This window comes from Schizosaccharomyces pombe, assembly GCF_000002945.2.
Source record: "Schizosaccharomyces pombe strain 972h- genome assembly, chromosome: II".
Classification (NCBI taxonomy): domain Eukaryota; kingdom Fungi; phylum Ascomycota; class Schizosaccharomycetes; order Schizosaccharomycetales; family Schizosaccharomycetaceae; genus Schizosaccharomyces; species Schizosaccharomyces pombe.
Genome location: NC_003423.3, coordinates 80,302 through 99,602, shown reverse-complemented (window position 1 = coordinate 99,602; position 19,301 = coordinate 80,302). Strand labels below are relative to the sequence as shown.

The following is a 19,301-nucleotide window of genomic DNA, read 5'->3' as shown; positions in this document are numbered from 1 at the left end:
CTTTACCCACATAAATAATACGATACTATAATTAATTTTGTTGACATTTATAAAAATCTATATTATCTAGAAATACAACCGAACCTAGTCTCTCAGTTCTGTTATTAGTTATGTCGATAACCAAAACTAATAGACTTTTACGATAATAAATACATTGTATTTTTAAAGCGCCACTTACTAATAATTTGTAACTCGCAGCAAAAATCATGGTCGTTCAAAGCATCTATCAGCAACACTACACTACGCTATGATGCACTACGTTGAGTATTACTATATGTCACATTTTTTAATTATACATTGTACCATAGTTGATACCATATTAAGATGTATCTTTATGATAATCTATAAGACCTTACTTGAGTATTATAATTGGCGCTGTAGCTGAACCTCATTCTTCAGTACGGTTACAAGCTATATTAGTGATAGGCAAGGAAATCTAATAATAGGATACCTATAATTAATTGCTACTTATACGACCTGTATATTGCAATATAATAATAAATTACAAGGAAAACTCACCGCAGTTTTATTGTACCATTAAAACAGATACCACACGGCGAAGCTGACAATACTGAATACATCTACTATTTTAAATATTTTATATGTAAAGTGAACTAAAATATAATATTAATTAATAAGAAATGTACATATTGGAAGCAAATTGATCAAAAAGGCAGGATATTTGCTTAACTGTCTAAAAACTGTTTTCAACCATGATTACTTGGTTGGGCATCAACCAGCCTACGCGCTCCTTGTACCAACCTAAGGAAATATACTGAACACTATAATCATGTCAAAGAACCCAAAGGTAAGACCACCTGAATTACTATACTACTGAAGACTATAAAACTACATTGCAAATACAAAAAAATGAAGAAAAATAATCAATAGAGTGCCACTGTGTATCATATTTTTAAGTAAAAAAATGTCGCAATTCAACAGTCAAACATCGTCACGTAAGAAGAACGAATAAACAACCATGGCGTGAAAAATTTTGCATTATCAACGTGGGCATCTAATTTTAGGCAATATTTAAAAAAAAATTATAAAAAAATCTGGGTACATAATGAAAATTCTAAGACTTTATTGATTAATAGAATTTCTTATGTGAAAAGGACTGCTGAAAATTTCAATAACCATCAATTTAGCATCTTATGGTTTACAAAGAAATCATTATTGTCTAGCACTCTTCTTTGCTATAGAACCTTGTTCAAACAAATTATGTCTTGGTTTTACAGATTTTTCATTCGCGATTATCAGAATTGTTGGATGGTTTCAATTATGGGAACTGGTTTATCTGCTAATGTTTTGCATAACTTTCCCTTTGCTGCACGGTGGCTACGTATATGCTCCTATATTATGTTTGGATTCGCGCTGGTTTGCTTATTCACGAACACGATTGTCTTTTTTTTTAAACACACTATCTATAGAGGTACTCTGATTCAAAAAGAAGAATTTATTGATGTCCCAAATACACTATTTTTAGGTTGCTATACCATGGGATTCCAAAGTTGTATTAATATGCTGTGCTTTTTGAGTAGCCAGTCATCACCACAAGGTTGGATCAATTTTTTATATATCCTTTGGATATTTAGTGTAGCCATGTCTTTTTTCACTGCGTGGGTTATTTTCTCTACAATTTTAACAAAAAGGGCGAAAATTGAATTTTCTACGTTTTTGCCGACCATTTTGCTACCCATTGTACCGTTAACTGTTGCAGCATCTACAGGTTCTGTTGTTATTGAAACCTTTTCTACCCGTTTAAACAAGAAAATAATCTTAAATACAATTGTCACATCATTTATTTGCTGGTCAAATGCGATTGCTTTAGGCTTTTGTATAATTGCTTGCATACTTTGGAGAATGATTTTTTTTAAGGTTCCAGCTCGAGCTCTGATATTCACCCAATTTGTTCCAATTGGAGTGTTAGGACAAGGAGCATTTGGTATTATTATGCAAGCAATTAACGCGAAAACCTTTGCGCTTTCATATTATCAGCAAATTCCGATGATTGAATTTTATTCAAATTGCGTGTTAGTTCAATCGTTAATATTGTCTTTATTTCTAATTTCTTTTGGATACTTTTTTACATTCTTTGCAGTGTTCTCCGTAATTAACTATGGATTCAGGCACAAGTTTACTGTTGCCTGGTGGGCTATGACTTTTCCTTTAGGTACAATGAGCATATCCAATACGCAGTTATCCAAAGTGACAAATATAATATTTTTTCGAGTAATAGGGGCTATTTATGGGACTGCTTTAATACTTATTACGATAGTTTGCATTGTGGGAAATACCATTATGGCAATTCAAAAATTAAAATCCGAAACTTCGAGTAAAAATTTGGTTGGTATTATCTGAATGTTGCATTTAGTTTTTTTTAAATGGTTTTAATGAAATTATTTTGATGAACTGGAAACTAAAAATCCTCACAATGCTTATTTCTGGAAATATCTACGGTTTTCCAAGTCATTCTATGCTTATTACCATACAACAAGTTATAAAGCTAATTAATTAATTAAAGAAAGGAATGAAACCTTTAAATTTTTGAATATAAAAATGTTTTTATGCTTAACAAATACTGAATTATTTGTTTTTGCTTTTGAAATGTAATATATGCATTGGCTGTATAATAATAAATCTGACTTCATTAACGACGGGTCTTCGACATTTTTTATTTTGCCCGAAAATTAAAACAATATTTTAGCAATATAACTACACTGACATTACGTTGTGTATCACTGTATGTCCCAAATTTACTTTACCCACATAAATAATACGATACTATAATTAATTTTGTTGACATTTATAAAAATCTATATTATCTAGAAATACAACCGAACCTAGTCTCTCAGTTCTGTTATTAGTTATGTCGATAACCAAAACTAATAGACTTTTACGATAATAAATACATTGTATTTTTAAAGCGCCACTTACTAATAATTTGTAACTCGCAGCAAAAATCATGGTCGTTCAAAGCATCTATCAGCAACACTACACTACGCTATGATGCACTACGTTGAGTATTACTATATGTCACATTTTTTAATTATACATTGTACCATAGTTGATACCATATTAAGATGTATCTTTATGATAATCTATAAGACCTTACTTGAGTATTATAATTGGCGCTGTAGCTGAACCTCATTCTTCAGTACGGTTACAAGCTATATTAGTGATAGGCAAGGAAATCTAATAATAGGATACCTATAATTAATTGCTACTTATACGACCTGTATATTGCAATATAATAATAAATTACAAGGAAAACTCACCGCAGTTTTATTGTACCATTAAAACAGATACCACACGGCGAAGCTGACAATACTGAATACATCTACTATTTTAAATATTTTATATGTAAAGTGAACTAAAATATAATATTAATTAATAAGAAATGTACATATTGGAAGCAAATTGATCAAAAAGGCAGGATATTTGCTTAACTGTCTAAAAACTGTTTTCAACCATGATTACTTGGTTGGGCATCAACCAGCCTACGCGCTCCTTGTACCAACCTAAGGAAATATACTGAACACTATAATCATGTCAAAGAACCCAAAGGTAAGACCACCTGAATTACTATACTACTGAAGACTATAAAACTACATTGCAAATACAAAAAAATGAAGAAAAATAATCAATAGAGTGCCACTGTGTATCATATTTTTAAGTAAAAAAATGTCGCAATTCAACAGTCAAACATCGTCACGTAAGAAGAACGAATAAACAACCATGGCGTGAAAAATTTTGCATTATCAACGTGGGCATCTAATTTTAGGCAATATTTAAAAAAAAATTATAAAAAAATCTGGGTACATAATGAAAATTCTAAGACTTTATTGATTAATAGAATTTCTTATGTGAAAAGGACTGCTGAAAATTTCAATAACCATCAATTTAGCATCTTATGGTTTACAAAGAAATCATTATTGTCTAGCACTCTTCTTTGCTATAGAACCTTGTTCAAACAAATTATGTCTTGGTTTTACAGATTTTTCATTCGCGATTATCAGAATTGTTGGATGGTTTCAATTATGGGAACTGGTTTATCTGCTAATGTTTTGCATAACTTTCCCTTTGCTGCACGGTGGCTACGTATATGCTCCTATATTATGTTTGGATTCGCGCTGGTTTGCTTATTCACGAACACGATTGTCTTTTTTTTTAAACACACTATCTATAGAGGTACTCTGATTCAAAAAGAAGAATTTATTGATGTCCCAAATACACTATTTTTAGGTTGCTATACCATGGGATTCCAAAGTTGTATTAATATGCTGTGCTTTTTGAGTAGCCAGTCATCACCACAAGGTTGGATCAATTTTTTATATATCCTTTGGATATTTAGTGTAGCCATGTCTTTTTTCACTGCGTGGGTTATTTTCTCTACAATTTTAACAAAAAGGGCGAAAATTGAATTTTCTACGTTTTTGCCGACCATTTTGCTACCCATTGTACCGTTAACTGTTGCAGCATCTACAGGTTCTGTTGTTATTGAAACCTTTTCTACCCGTTTAAACAAGAAAATAATCTTAAATACAATTGTCACATCATTTATTTGCTGGTCAAATGCGATTGCTTTAGGCTTTTGTATAATTGCTTGCATACTTTGGAGAATGATTTTTTTTAAGGTTCCAGCTCGAGCTCTGATATTCACCCAATTTGTTCCAATTGGAGTGTTAGGACAAGGAGCATTTGGTATTATTATGCAAGCAATTAACGCGAAAACCTTTGCGCTTTCATATTATCAGCAAATTCCGATGATTGAATTTTATTCAAATTGCGTGTTAGTTCAATCGTTAATATTGTCTTTATTTCTAATTTCTTTTGGATACTTTTTTACATTCTTTGCAGTGTTCTCCGTAATTAACTATGGATTCAGGCACAAGTTTACTGTTGCCTGGTGGGCTATGACTTTTCCTTTAGGTACAATGAGCATATCCAATACGCAGTTATCCAAAGTGACAAATATAATATTTTTTCGAGTAATAGGGGCTATTTATGGGACTGCTTTAATACTTATTACGATAGTTTGCATTGTGGGAAATACCATTATGGCAATTCAAAAATTAAAATCCGAAACTTCGAGTAAAAATTTGGTTGGTATTATCTGAATGTTGCATTTAGTTTTTTTTAAATGGTTTTAATGAAATTATTTTGATGAACTGGAAACTAAAAATCCTCACAATGCTTATTTCTGGAAATATCTACGGTTTTCCAAGTCATTCTATGCTTATTACCATACAACAAGTTATAAAGCTAATTAATTAATTAAAGAAAGGAATGAAACCTTTAAATTTTTGAATATAAAAATGTTTTTATGCTTAACAAATACTGAATTATTTGTTTTTGCTTTTGAAATGTAATATATGCATTGGCTGTATAATAATAAATCTGACTTCATTAACGACGGGTCTTCGACATTTTTTATTTTGCCCGAAAATTAAAACAATATTTTAGCAATATAACTACACTGACATTACGTTGTGTATCACTGTATGTCCCAAATTTACTTTACCCACATAAATAATACGATACTATAATTAATTTTGTTGACATTTATAAAAATCTATATTATCTAGAAATACAACCGAACCTAGTCTCTCAGTTCTGTTATTAGTTATGTCGATAACCAAAACTAATAGACTTTTACGATAATAAATACATTGTATTTTTAAAGCGCCACTTACTAATAATTTGTAACTCGCAGCAAAAATCATGGTCGTTCAAAGCATCTATCAGCAACACTACACTACGCTATGATGCACTACGTTGAGTATTACTATATGTCACATTTTTTAATTATACATTGTACCATAGTTGATACCATATTAAGATGTATCTTTATGATAATCTATAAGACCTTACTTGAGTATTATAATTGGCGCTGTAGCTGAACCTCATTCTTCAGTACGGTTACAAGCTATATTAGTGATAGGCAAGGAAATCTAATAATAGGATACCTATAATTAATTGCTACTTATACGACCTGTATATTGCAATATAATAATAAATTACAAGGAAAACTCACCGCAGTTTTATTGTACCATTAAAACAGATACCACACGGCGAAGCTGACAATACTGAATACATCTACTATTTTAAATATTTTATATGTAAAGTGAACTAAAATATAATATTAATTAATAAGAAATGTACATATTGGAAGCAAATTGATCAAAAAGGCAGGATATTTGCTTAACTGTCTAAAAACTGTTTTCAACCATGATTACTTGGTTGGGCATCAACCAGCCTACGCGCTCCTTGTACCAACCTAAGGAAATATACTGAACACTATAATCATGTCAAAGAACCCAAAGGTAAGACCACCTGAATTACTATACTACTGAAGACTATAAAACTACATTGCAAATACAAAAAAATGAAGAAAAATAATCAATAGAGTGCCACTGTGTATCATATTTTTAAGTAAAAAAATGTCGCAATTCAACAGTCAAACATCGTCACGTAAGAAGAACGAATAAACAACCATGGCGTGAAAAATTTTGCATTATCAACGTGGGCATCTAATTTTAGGCAATATTTAAAAAAAAATTATAAAAAAATCTGGGTACATAATGAAAATTCTAAGACTTTATTGATTAATAGAATTTCTTATGTGAAAAGGACTGCTGAAAATTTCAATAACCATCAATTTAGCATCTTATGGTTTACAAAGAAATCATTATTGTCTAGCACTCTTCTTTGCTATAGAACCTTGTTCAAACAAATTATGTCTTGGTTTTACAGATTTTTCATTCGCGATTATCAGAATTGTTGGATGGTTTCAATTATGGGAACTGGTTTATCTGCTAATGTTTTGCATAACTTTCCCTTTGCTGCACGGTGGCTACGTATATGCTCCTATATTATGTTTGGATTCGCGCTGGTTTGCTTATTCACGAACACGATTGTCTTTTTTTTTAAACACACTATCTATAGAGGTACTCTGATTCAAAAAGAAGAATTTATTGATGTCCCAAATACACTATTTTTAGGTTGCTATACCATGGGATTCCAAAGTTGTATTAATATGCTGTGCTTTTTGAGTAGCCAGTCATCACCACAAGGTTGGATCAATTTTTTATATATCCTTTGGATATTTAGTGTAGCCATGTCTTTTTTCACTGCGTGGGTTATTTTCTCTACAATTTTAACAAAAAGGGCGAAAATTGAATTTTCTACGTTTTTGCCGACCATTTTGCTACCCATTGTACCGTTAACTGTTGCAGCATCTACAGGTTCTGTTGTTATTGAAACCTTTTCTACCCGTTTAAACAAGAAAATAATCTTAAATACAATTGTCACATCATTTATTTGCTGGTCAAATGCGATTGCTTTAGGCTTTTGTATAATTGCTTGCATACTTTGGAGAATGATTTTTTTTAAGGTTCCAGCTCGAGCTCTGATATTCACCCAATTTGTTCCAATTGGAGTGTTAGGACAAGGAGCATTTGGTATTATTATGCAAGCAATTAACGCGAAAACCTTTGCGCTTTCATATTATCAGCAAATTCCGATGATTGAATTTTATTCAAATTGCGTGTTAGTTCAATCGTTAATATTGTCTTTATTTCTAATTTCTTTTGGATACTTTTTTACATTCTTTGCAGTGTTCTCCGTAATTAACTATGGATTCAGGCACAAGTTTACTGTTGCCTGGTGGGCTATGACTTTTCCTTTAGGTACAATGAGCATATCCAATACGCAGTTATCCAAAGTGACAAATATAATATTTTTTCGAGTAATAGGGGCTATTTATGGGACTGCTTTAATACTTATTACGATAGTTTGCATTGTGGGAAATACCATTATGGCAATTCAAAAATTAAAATCCGAAACTTCGAGTAAAAATTTGGTTGGTATTATCTGAATGTTGCATTTAGTTTTTTTTAAATGGTTTTAATGAAATTATTTTGATGAACTGGAAACTAAAAATCCTCACAATGCTTATTTCTGGGCATCAAAATAACGTTTACATATGTAGTCACATCATGACCGTACCTTCTCTTCAATTAACTATAATAAAAAAAGAATTGGAATTAATTTATGAAAAGGCTGCAAATTAAAAATGATTTTATCGATTTATATTTCTTAACATGGGAAAAAGCAAATGCTTTACACATTAACTCCTTGGTTAGCAATTGGAGACTCACTCATGTTTATGTTTACATAATTATATGTTATCAATCCAATGTTATATTCGAATCTTGAATATCACTGTAGTATCTAAATGAAGGATTCGAACATTCGATGTATATTTTTTTGCGAAGAAAAATACGATTACTTTCAGATTTTTACAATAGCAGTAAAAAATTTATATTTATGTCTCTAAGATTAGATCGGCCCTGATTGTTTAATTAAAAAAAAATTTGGAAAATATTAAAGATTTTACTTTTGTTGAAGAACACGAATCGATATAAACGATCAGGTGTTTGGATGTAAACGAGTTTTATTTAACATTGCCTACATCTTAATTGCAAAATGGTTTACGAGTTGAATATCGATGAAGAAAATCTACAGTCAGATATTGTAACAGTTAGACTTCTAGACTTTTCTTCGTATCTTAAACTAATATTCCGTTCATTTAACAATCATAATCAGATAACTCTAAATATGTTTTTGAGGTTAAATGTTAAAATACCATTGCCTTGCTTTTGACACTAATTTTTATAAGCTTTTCTGCCTTGCTATTCAATTATTTTGTTAGAACAAAAATTTCTTGAATATTTTGCCAAAGTAGTCGGTAAATGTAATTTAAACAAATTGCTGATTGCTTCAGTTCAGTCGTGTCGCACAAAAAAGTATGTAGATACATAATATATATCAACGATTTAGGATTATTAATCTAATAAAAAAAATTATTGACTGTTCCTTTTATTCAGAAATTAAGAATTTACGAATGGTAGATCTTTCTCAAGCAAGCGGTAATTATTCCTCTTTATATCTTCTACGTGAATGCTCTTTTCTAGCTTAAAGTGTTTTTAATCAACTAGAGAATTCATATATGTAAACTACTATCGTATTGATTAACTACTAAAATTGGAATTTTTTTAAATTAGGGTTTCAACTATACTTAACCAAAAACATACTATAAAGCATTAATTCCCAGCTGTTTTTATGGCCACTAATTTTATGCTCTTCAGGAAAACATTTTGTTGCCATTTTTGTACTCATACCTACTATAAAAGCGAAAGACATTGTTTTGGGGTTGTAAATTGCTACATTATTGAACAAAGGTGTTAAAACAAATTTAAACTTTAGATTTAATTGAACTCACCTTATTTAAAATTATTTTAATATTTCTTCATTGAATTTAGATCCTTCTATTATAGCGTTCATTTTAAAATTGCTTTATAAAAAAATTTTTAAACAAGGCTTGTAAGCTTACCCTTATAATCCATTTTAGGGTATGTCCGAAACCCTGCTTCTTTTTATTTATTTTCGTACATTTGAAGATGCAAGCATTTCTACTCCTTCTTTTTTAATTTCTCAAGATATTAGTTCATACTAATTCGTAACAAATAATTTATATAATCGTCAATACTGAATGCTTAAAAAAAATATTAGAAAACGTATTATTAAGTCAATAAAATATTTTCTTAATTGTTATAATTTTTTTTTTAAAGCAGAAAGGAAATAAAAATTTAAGTTTACTTATTTTCATATATGGAATAGTTTCGTAAATGGTACAACTACGTAAATTTAAACATATGTTTTATAATTGTTTAGATGAAGTCATTAGTACAAAATTGAAATAATCATTGTGAATCCTAGCTGCTTATCTTCAAAAAACAAGTTAAGTACGCTGAAAAAGATTAAACACGTATAATGAGGATGCAGGGAGTTGTTAACAACGACAACTATTTTCAAATGTTGGACAAATTACGAATGATTATTGACATGGTTATGTATCGGCAATACTGTACAACACGCCGTATCATGTGTTCCCATTGTGCATTCTGCCTATCCCAAACATGAATTATATTGCTAAATAGGTAGTATTGAATTTATCCCAACTCAACTGTGAGGTATCTACTTTTTGATGAAAGCGTATACTAGGTAAAAAATTAGAATATTTATTATTCTTTAATTTAAATGCATAACATTAATTATTGAGTTGATGGAGATTTTAGAAGCCTGTAATTGATATATTTATTTGTATTTTATAATATTTGTAAATAGGATTATGCCACGTTGCCGAAAGCTATAATATTAATGAAAGAAATAAGCTATTTGGGATAACCAACCCGTTTTAAATCAATCCCTCTAACAGATTTCAATCAATTAATAAGCGACAAAGAAGTCTATGTATGACCTCTATTAGCTGTATCAAATGAATGTGCACTTCAAGAACTTCCACTTTTTACAGTAATATTAAACAATAGACATATTACATAGCGGACTCGGAGGCCAAATTTTTAAAAAATCATATATTCAAATTCGAGAGTTAATGGGCGAATCGAAAATCCAAACGATGCGTTCCTGTGTCTTTGGTTGTTTCCAAATTCATTTTTTTCGTTCTCGGTCATTGCGTTCCATTTTCGATCACGATATTTGTTTAAGCTTACATAAAAAATCTTAGATAAGACATAAACAAAAATATTAAGGCAGCAAATACCAAGAACTCTATTACCACGTGGATAAAGAGGTTTATCATCATTACGGTAATATTTGAAGAAATGATAGACCCGATTTGATCAGAAATATTATAAAGTGAAGCCGAAACTGTTCTGTTTCTTACAGAATTAGAATTACGCGAACACCAACCTACCTGAATTCCATGAGAGTACGGGCTGCCAACAATTAATGCTGAAATGACATAAATCACCCACTTATTTTCATTAGCAGGGAAGCAGTAAAGTGCAATCAATAGCGGAAGAAGCCATATTTAACCAATTAGCGAAACTAAAGATCGTTCATCAAGGAGAGCACTCAGGTAATTTAAAAACAAAAGTAAAAACATGTGAATAAATTTTGATGGAAGAGTTAACTAATTAGTCTTTACAGTCGAAAACCAAAGAATTCTTAAAGTAAGGGTTAAATATGTAGTAGGAGGAGTTTTAGGAATTTCAAATAGCAACCCAATGATATACAATGGATACATTTTCCAACTTTTAATTGCTTGGAATAGAGTTTTTGGAGTAATTGCTTCTCGGTTATGCATTTCAGCTTTTGCAAAATCATCTCTGAGAACCTTATTAACAATTATTTTCTCTTCTCTCTCAGAAAACCATCCCTTTCTCCCTCGAAACATGAAGCCGTTTGCATTGGACTTGGTGGTAATAAATAGATAATCCTCCAATAAAGTAATAAAACCTTTAGTCAAAAACAAGTATGCCCAACCTGGCTTTCCATGAAGTCCACGCATCTTTAATATGCCTACAGCTACAATAAAAGCAAAAATATCTGACAAGGTATTAGAAATCCAAAAAAATTGCTAAGCGTAAAGAGATTTCTTGTCCATTATAAAAATAAGATTAATACAAGATGACGACGGGAATAAACCCTCCTTCAAGCATACCTAGAAGCCATCTCATAATTTAAAATAATGCTGTTCCACTTAAAGAATATTGACAAATATAAACAATGCTCCATAAAACCATTTGGGTTGGAATCCAGCGATTGGGACCTATCTTCTTGCTAATTAATTGAGATGGCAGTTTTGCCGCTAAAAAGGAACAATAAAATATTGTCATACCCTTATTGTAATCATTAGTATTCATTCCTAAATCATCCAACATGTTATCTGAAAGGGCTTGTTGAATATTGGCACGATCTAATTCTAGTGCAAAAAACATAATGAATGCCCATGAAATAATGAGCATATCTATTTTACGAACAACTTTTTGTTCCTGACCCATATCCATCTAAAAAAAGGATCGATGCGGTGTCTACTTTCATAGTAAGGACTAGGTTTGAAAGCAGCTAACGTATTAGGATCATCAAAAATGGATTTTTTTGTTGTAATGGAGTTTGGATCTAGCTTTCTCCGTTTCCAAAAAAATTTCGAAAATTCCTAGGGCTCTCCAAGTTCAAGCATATTGTCCTCATGAGCAGATTCATCATCACCTAATTTCTCAAATATAGATGCTTCATCCTTTTAATCAGTATCGTAGATAATACCATTTTGATATACTTCATGTTGCTCATCTGAGGACTCGCTTTCACTTTCAATAATGCGTTGTTGAACTAAGTTGTAATATTTCTGGTTTAATCAGCTAATGATCCACCGTATACGATTTTTCCAAGTACTATAGTTAAAAAAAGATGTCCGCTCAAATAAATATTTATATGCCTATACTAGTAGCACTTTACATGCCGCTACATTATATATAAAAGTGAACAGCCAATTAATTTTGCTTTTTAATCATTTCCAAGTCATTTAAAATTCCTTGCAATAATAAGCGTATATGGGAATGTAGTTAGCACAATTACTTGCTTCGGCTCAGACAACCTATTATTATAATACAGCTTATTTTATAATAATATTATTAGCTTTTTACCCATCGAACACAAATGAAAACATGCTAAGAAAAGGAATGTTTAAACAAAATTATTATAGTCATAATCTAGGATGCATTTACCGAGTAACAATGACAACTTAACACGTGTAAATTCTAATTTGTAATTAAAACGATTTGCTATTACTATTTAAATGTAAACCAAGTTTGAATACATCCGATATAATAATGAGTAAAAAGAAAATAGTGGGTGCTGCTCAATAAGTTTACACTTTAACATAATATCAGACCAAATCTGATAAATATGAATTTACGTAACTCTTTTGATATAATTTGAATTCACTTATAATTGCAATTGATAGTACCAAAAGTGCGTTGAAGGGAAATGATGTATGGATTGTTTGAGAATGTTACATCTTTTCTCGGATCCAACATTACGCAAAGATCCTTTCTGTACAACAACTTAATCCTTTAACTTTACAAGTTCCTACAATTGAAACAAGTTGTTTTTGTATATTGTGAATGTCTTAAGATGTTCTTTATCTGTATTTTTTAACAATTGGTCCACTATTTTTGAACTTAGGAAGTCTAATTATTGGACGGCCCTTAGTTACGGAAACAATTTACCAAGAAAAAAATCTTCAGATATATAGCATTAAGCTTTATTATGATACATCTCGATACTTTTATACTCTTCATATCTTCATATATATTACGTCCACTAATCGAGATTATTAAATTCCAATTGTAATAATTAAGTATTATTTTAATTTCAAACGAAAAGAGAATCCGAGGTCAGTTGTAAATTAATTATTACCACTTAGTATGAAAATATTCGTGTCTGATATTTCATATCAATAAGACAATACAAAGGACCAAAACGTAATTTTAATCGCAGTTTACCCCCATTAAATTGTATGAAATTCGTATCACTCAACAAATCTAGGTATAAATATGATTTTTCTCAGTTATTGTCAAAAGCAAAATGTTATTATATCTAATTTATCTCATAGAAAATATGTTGAATCTTCCACTGACATTTCTCGTTGAAAGTTCAAAATAACGAAAATCGACGTCCTTGTTAATTATCATTTGGTATCTTTTAGAAAATTAATGTTTTCTTATATGTATAAAGCTTCAAAATCTATTTAGGTTCCTTTGTAGTATATTACCGAAACCGATTTTTTCTAGAGTAAAGCATTTATTGATATAAAGATCAATTAATATAATTTGGCGAGTGTTTAAATATTTTCACATATTTTCCTTTGGGATTGATAACTCAATTAATATTTCCTTGATAAATAAAAAAAAAAAGTCAATTCCTGGTCAGTAAACTCAGTTTTGCACATATTGAGTGAGTGACAGTAATTAGTTTTAAACTTGATTTACTGAATCTTATCTCTAAAATATTCAGATAAGTAAATTACAGTTTGATCCAGTAAATTGGAATGTATGAGTATCTTTTTTAATATGGATGATGTTACTCAAAGCTTACGTGATAGCACGCCATACTTCTTCATTAGGTATTTGTAATTTTGCAATCTATTACGGAAGACAATTGTTGCAAATATATTTTTTCATATTTTAATCAACTTGTGGGCTGTCTCTTGTCTCACATGCCCTTTATGAACATAAAATAAAAATTACAGTTTGAGCTGCATAAAAATTTATTCGCAATCAAAAAAAATTTGAATAGTAACTATGGCTTTTAATAAACAAGCTGAATCTAAAAAACCAAACTTTTTGGTCATCGTAGCTGACGATCTTGGATGGTCAGATGTTTCTCCGTTTGGAAGTGAAATACACACTCCAAATATTGAGAGGCTTGCAAAGGAAGGTGTACGGTTGACAAACTTTCATACAGCCTCTGCTTGCTCGCCTACTCGATCTATGTTATTAAGCGGTACAGACAATCACATAGCAGGTTTAGGGCAAATGGCAGAGACAGTACGCAGGTTTTCGAAAGTATGGGGTGGAAAGCCTGGGTACGAAGGCTACCTAAATGATAGAGTTGCTGCATTACCAGAGATTCTACAGGAAGCGGGTTACTATACCACAATGTCTGGAAAGTGGCACCTTGGACTAACCCCAGATCGTTACCCTTCAAAGCGAGGATTTAAAGAATCTTTTGCACTTTTACCTGGAGGTGGTAATCATTTTGCATATGAACCTGGTACTAGAGAAAACCCTGCTGTACCTTTTTTACCACCATTGTATACCCACAATCATGATCCTGTTGATCACAAAAGCTTAAAAAATTTTTATTCGTCCAATTACTTTGCAGAAAAATTAATTGATCAGTTAAAAAATCGTGAAAAATCCCAGTCATTTTTTGCTTACCTCCCATTTACAGCACCTCATTGGCCGTTGCAATCACCAAAAGAATATATTAATAAATATCGTGGACGATATAGTGAAGGCCCCGATGTGTTACGAAAAAATCGCTTGCAAGCCCAAAAGGATTTGGGACTTATACCAGAAAATGTAATTCCAGCACCTGTAGATGGAATGGGAACCAAGTCATGGGACGAACTAACAACAGAAGAGAAAGAATTTTCTGCGCGAACGATGGAAGTTTATGCTGCAATGGTCGAATTATTAGATTTGAATATTGGTCGTGTTATTGACTACTTGAAAACTATTGGAGAACTTGACAACACATTTGTTATATTTATGTCAGACAACGGTGCAGAAGGGTCAGTTTTGGAAGCAATCCCGGTATTAAGCACAAAACCACCGGTTAAGTATTTTGACAATTCACTGGAAAACTTGGGTAATTATAATTCATTTATTTGGTACGGACCAAGATGGGCACAGGCTGCGACCGCTCCTTCTCGACTTAGCAAGGGTTTTATTACAGAAGGTGGTATTCGATGTCCTGCTATAATTCGCTATCCTCCATTGATCAAGCCAGACATCATCTCCGATGAGTTTGTTACGGTTATGGATATCCTGCCAACCATCCTTGAGTTAGCAGAAGTCCCTCACCCAGGGCACAAATTTCAAGGACGAGATGTTGTAATCCCCCGTGGGAAACCTTGGATTGACCATTTTGTGCATGGAAAACCCGTACACAAAGATACTGACTTTAGCGGCTGGGAACTTTTCGGGCAAAGAGCTATCAGAAAAGGAAATTATAAGGCAATATATGTACCTAAAGAAGGAATAAAAACAGAATGGGAGCTGTATGATCTTTCCCAGGACAAAGGTGAGCTTGAAAATCTAGCGAAAGTCCATCCAGATATTCTAAACGAACTCATCGAGTATTGGTTGGTCTACGAAGCTGAAACTGGAGTAGTAACAGCCCCAGACGATTTTGTTGCCGAAAACGTCGGTTTGTTCAAACCAGCTAAGCACAATCTTTAATGATTATTCATGATATTGAATTTTACAATAATTTTTTACTGTTAATGAAACACCACATAGCAGTTTATTAATGGTAAAAAACTTATTGCAAATATGGAACTCGGGTTCAGCTAATTGTTTAATTTAATGGGCTATTTCCAGTCTTTTACTTATTAAACACCACAGTTTAAAGATTATAAAATCTAATAATAGCTGATTTCATCTATCAACGTATATATGCTAAGTTACCAATTGATTCAATGTTTTTTAAATATGATAATCTACAGCGAAAATTATCAGATGGAATGCAAAGCCGAGCTGAAAAATTTAACTGGTTTGGATTTCCCCTACGTATTAGGCTTTATAATTGATATAAAAATACTTTTTTAGAACATCTCTTTTTCAATCGCAACTTTGCAGCAAAGTAAACTATGAGAAACCATTGGGGATAAAAATCGACCTCCATTTTATTTAGCAATGAATGCTAGTTCTTCTTTTCAATCTATGTAAATAGTAACTGAATAAAGCTTTCAGCAATATATACAAACAAAATTTCAAACTATTCTTCGCTAAAGACGAAGATTACTATTAAAGGTTAGGAATCCTAAAGGAAACAAAAAAACAAGTAAATAAAGCAACTGTCTTGTAGTAGTCTAAAATAAGTTAAGAGTTTACGGGCAAGTAGTTTAAAAATACAAAATTTTGCAAAAAAAAAAGCAAATAGTAGAAGGATTTTTCATGACTGTTGGGAATTTGAAATTATTTTGTAAACATTTCTCATGAATACTTCAAAAAGTTATTTTTTAAGATTTATTCCTTCGTTTAAATGGATAATTATAAGGGATAAATAAACGATAGGTTCTCCTGGTCTGTCAAATCAAGCATAGAATTTTCGTAAAAACCGGAAACGTGATTTCCAGAAGAATCAATCGTCTCAATCCAAGTCTTTTCATACTGTTCTTTATTCTGCTCAAGAAGAGCAAGGCGCTTTTTGTTCCTTCGAACAAGAATCCAGCGAATGATCAGCAATACAAAGGGAGAAACAGACCAAGCAATTACTATTTGAACAATCCAAGCAGGATAATATCTCGGGGCATCACGACTCTGCCACATTTGTGGGCCAATGATGTTGGCAATGGCATATCCAATCATAAACATAACACCACGAGTAAGCTTCTTTGTGTATCCAGCACAAGAGGCTGTTGTCCATCCAAGAGAAATAATAAAAGGGATACCAAAATTGCTTGCTATAATAATAGCTGCTAACTCCCCAATTTTATGATCCCATGACATGGCTACGCACGCAATTCCTCCGGCAATACTTGGGATATACCATATAGCTCCGTGAAAGGCACTTTGGTTTTTTATCACACTCATCATATAAGTTGCTATAATTGCGCTAACGCAATTATATCCGGCACTAGCGACGCCCACCAAGGTAGAATTCAAATCAGAAACATTCAAGCTTGTAAAAAGTAAATTTTGTTGGTAAGCTAAATTGTTGGAAAGTTGATTGCAAAAAACATGAAAAGTAAATAACCATGTCACTGGATCCTTTAACGCCTCGATTACTTGATACTTCTTGAAAGTCTTCGACTCAATACCGCTATGATTACTTCTACGTACACGGTCAACTGTGTATAATCTCTCTTTCTTGGTCAAGAATCTAGCAGTAGAAGTATTATCTGGGTAATAAAAAAAGAGTCCAATAGTTAAAAAAAATGTGATTCCTCCGACGATTATCATAAAGAGCTTCCAAGGAGATATGGTGTTTTTTGCATATTGGACTCCATAGGCTATAAACCCTGCAGGAATATTACAGCCATAGCATGAAATATAGAAAAAGGGCTGAAGAAGAGCTTGCTCAGAATGAGGGAAAAACATGCCAATGGTTGCTTCCATGGTAGGTAGCAACGAGGATTCTACAAGACCCAGAAAAAAACGAAGTGCCATTAAACCACTAAAATTATATGCGGCGCAATGCAAGAAAATTATAATCGTCCAGAGAGCCGTTGAAGCAGCAACAAACTTACTGACGGGAAATCTTTGCAGTAACATATGACCAGGGATCTGTCCAATAACAAATCCCACATAAAAAAGCGTATTTATATCATTGTATTGGTTGCTATTTATGTGTGTATCTTCAAATAATCCAAGGATACTTGAGTAACTTAGTGTGGCCTTGTCAATGTATAACATCATATCCAGTATCATGAGCATTACAAGTACAGTAAAATACAATTTCCAACGCAATCTTTTATCTTGTTTAGGTGTGAGCGGTTCTAGATCTTTAGCTTCTTGCATAAAACTGAACGTTTCGTCAAGCACTGCATTTGACACATCTGGATGCGACTGAGACGAGCTCTTAGAAATATGAGAAGTTATAACATGTGGAAAATATCCTTTTTCCTTATCAACATATTCTTTGGGGTCTTTCTCATAATCTGAAGAATCTTCAACGTTAATCTGATCAGCGTAAGAGGGTTGAGGCATTTTATTTGTCTTGCAGCCGGTTTTTTTCCGCTTCAAAATGTAATCCTTTGTTTAAGTATAAAATTCTTAGTTTACTTCGTTTATCATAGAATTAGTCCCACTTTGATCACTTCATACATGGAAATGAAAACAGTTAAGTCTTAGCACAATGAACAAACAAATTAAAATTTCCGAATTATTTTTTTATTTTAGTTCAAATGTCTCGCCGAATCGTTTTTTAAATGGTCCTCTTTTGTTCGTTAAACTCGCTTTTAAAAAGAATCGTTTACCAAATCTTGGAAAGCTAATCAAGAAAAAAAACACCATTTATATGATAGATATTTGTTTAGGGTAACCGTCTCCTCCATTAATTCTAAATATTTGTAATAATCAGCAATATTTGCGAAAAAGTTTCAAATATGTATCAATCACTCCTAGGAAAAATTATGTTAAATAGAGCACCAATCGGTTTTACCTTAAATTGTTATTGGTTTGCAAAACTTTCCCTTCCTCGCTCTGAACCCTTAAAACTTACATCGGCGTGCAGAAGTCTAGTGTACCGTTGAAGATAACGAAATACAATATTAAAATATTAAAACATCTTTCTATACAAAGTACTAATTAGATTACATAATAATTATTCTTGGAATTTAGATAAAAAACAAGAAGGAGTGTTTATATCCTTACATAGACAAGATCAAGACGCAAACCATAAACTGTTTACTAAAAACATACAAAAGCACAAATAAACACAAGTAAAGCATAAATATGATGAAGAATTAAGTACTGATAATAATCTCCTCGCTATGTCTGAACGGTCCCCCAGGTTACCCTATTCGCTCTGAGTAGTCACATTGCGTGCTTCTAAGCAAAAATTCGTTGACTTCGAGGAATCGCTTATTGTTGACGTATAATCAACACTGAACCGAAGAGTTGTAAAAAAGGAATTGGTGCGATCCATAGAAAAAATATTATGCCAATAATTACCAGAATCTTAATAATTTTTTAATGATC

At 31.9% G+C, this 19,301-nt stretch overlaps 5 protein-coding genes, 12 long non-coding RNA genes and 1 pseudogene across 18 annotated transcripts, besides 3 other annotated features; 7 read left to right on the top strand and 11 right to left on the bottom strand.

The window, feature by feature from the left end:
- Nucleotides 1–224: 224 nt before the first annotated feature.
- Nucleotides 225–568: an LONG TERMINAL REPEAT.
- A 131-nt stretch (nt 569–699) lies between these two features.
- Nucleotides 700–1,332, bottom strand: SPOM_SPNCRNA.4558. The gene has a single exon (NR_193917.1). It is a non-coding gene; the product is annotated as a non-coding RNA (long non-coding RNA).
- Nucleotides 1,222–2,361, top strand: SPOM_SPBPB10D8.06C (transporter; the record flags this gene model as incomplete). Its single annotated transcript, NM_001020954.3, has 1 exon — nt 1,222–2,361. One exon carries the CDS (start codon nt 1,222–1,224, stop codon nt 2,359–2,361), a length of 1,140 nt encoding a protein of 379 aa, NP_595049.1.
- On the bottom strand, nt 1,501–2,352 carry SPOM_SPNCRNA.4557. The gene has a single exon (NR_193916.1). It is a non-coding gene; the product is annotated as a non-coding RNA (long non-coding RNA).
- Nucleotides 2,362–2,983: 622 nt separating the features above from the next.
- Nucleotides 2,984–3,327: an LONG TERMINAL REPEAT.
- Nucleotides 3,328–3,424: 97 nt separating this feature from the next.
- SPOM_SPNCRNA.4556 lies at nt 3,425–4,063 on the bottom strand. The gene has a single exon (NR_193915.1). It is a non-coding gene; the product is annotated as a non-coding RNA (long non-coding RNA).
- SPOM_SPBPB10D8.05C (transporter) lies at nt 3,981–5,120 on the top strand (the record flags this gene model as incomplete). Its single annotated transcript, NM_001020953.3, has 1 exon — nt 3,981–5,120. One exon carries the CDS (start codon nt 3,981–3,983, stop codon nt 5,118–5,120), a length of 1,140 nt encoding a protein of 379 aa, NP_595048.1.
- Nucleotides 4,232–5,112, bottom strand: SPOM_SPNCRNA.4555. The gene has a single exon (NR_193914.1). It is a non-coding gene; the product is annotated as a non-coding RNA (long non-coding RNA).
- A 622-nt stretch (nt 5,121–5,742) lies between the features above and the next one.
- Nucleotides 5,743–6,086: an LONG TERMINAL REPEAT.
- A 126-nt stretch (nt 6,087–6,212) lies between these two features.
- SPOM_SPNCRNA.4554 lies at nt 6,213–6,603 on the bottom strand. The gene has a single exon (NR_193913.1). It is a non-coding gene; the product is annotated as a non-coding RNA (long non-coding RNA).
- Nucleotides 6,604–6,739: 136 nt separating this feature from the next.
- Nucleotides 6,740–8,227, top strand: SPOM_SPBPB10D8.04C (transporter; the record flags this gene model as incomplete). The annotated part of the gene is made up of 1 exon (NM_001020952.2): nt 6,740–8,227. One exon carries the CDS (start codon nt 6,740–6,742, stop codon nt 7,877–7,879), a length of 1,140 nt encoding a protein of 379 aa, NP_595047.1. The 3' UTR covers nt 7,880–8,227.
- Nucleotides 6,997–7,869, bottom strand: SPOM_SPNCRNA.4553. The gene has a single exon (NR_193912.1). It is a non-coding gene; the product is annotated as a non-coding RNA (long non-coding RNA).
- A 116-nt stretch (nt 8,228–8,343) lies between the features above and the next one.
- On the bottom strand, nt 8,344–8,563 carry SPOM_SPNCRNA.4552. The gene has a single exon (NR_193911.1). It is a non-coding gene; the product is annotated as a non-coding RNA (long non-coding RNA).
- Nucleotides 8,415–8,837, top strand: SPOM_SPNCRNA.4551. Its single transcript, NR_193910.1, has one exon. It is a non-coding gene; the product is annotated as a non-coding RNA (long non-coding RNA).
- A 1,736-nt stretch (nt 8,838–10,573) lies between these two features.
- Nucleotides 10,574–11,876, bottom strand: SPOM_SPBPB10D8.03 (annotated as a pseudogene). Its single transcript has one exon. A coding segment is annotated over exon 1 (1,303 nt).
- Nucleotides 11,748–12,199, top strand: SPOM_SPNCRNA.4550. The gene has a single exon (NR_193909.1). It is a non-coding gene; the product is annotated as a non-coding RNA (long non-coding RNA).
- Nucleotides 12,200–13,211: 1,012 nt separating this feature from the next.
- Nucleotides 13,212–13,906, bottom strand: SPOM_SPNCRNA.4549. Its single transcript, NR_193908.1, has one exon. It is a non-coding gene; the product is annotated as a non-coding RNA (long non-coding RNA).
- Nucleotides 13,907–14,074: 168 nt separating this feature from the next.
- Nucleotides 14,075–15,804, bottom strand: SPOM_SPNCRNA.1307. The gene has a single exon (NR_150178.1). It is a non-coding gene; the product is annotated as a non-coding RNA (long non-coding RNA).
- Nucleotides 14,085–16,374, top strand: SPOM_SPBPB10D8.02C (arylsulfatase). The gene has a single exon (NM_001020951.3). It carries the CDS (start codon nt 14,172–14,174, stop codon nt 15,834–15,836), a length of 1,665 nt encoding a protein of 554 aa, NP_595046.1. The 5' UTR covers nt 14,085–14,171; the 3' UTR covers nt 15,837–16,374.
- SPOM_SPBPB10D8.01 (cysteine transporter) lies at nt 16,246–18,585 on the bottom strand. The gene has a single exon (NM_001020950.3). It carries the CDS (start codon nt 18,306–18,308, stop codon nt 16,650–16,652), a length of 1,659 nt encoding a protein of 552 aa, NP_595045.1. The 5' UTR covers nt 18,309–18,585; the 3' UTR covers nt 16,246–16,649.
- Nucleotides 18,586–18,978: 393 nt separating this feature from the next.
- SPOM_SPNCRNA.4548 lies at nt 18,979–19,206 on the top strand. Its single transcript, NR_193907.1, has one exon. It is a non-coding gene; the product is annotated as a non-coding RNA (long non-coding RNA).
- The last annotated feature ends 95 nt before the right edge of the window (nt 19,207–19,301 follow it).

What these genes read in the sequence shown, in the direction of transcription:
- SPOM_SPBPB10D8.01 (NM_001020950.3), bottom strand. Translation starts at nt 18,308, where the DNA reads ATGCCTCAACCCTCTTACGCTGATCAGATTAACGTTGAAGATTCTTCA.
- SPOM_SPBPB10D8.02C (NM_001020951.3), top strand. Translation starts at nt 14,172, where the DNA reads ATGGCTTTTAATAAACAAGCTGAATCTAAAAAACCAAACTTTTTGGTC.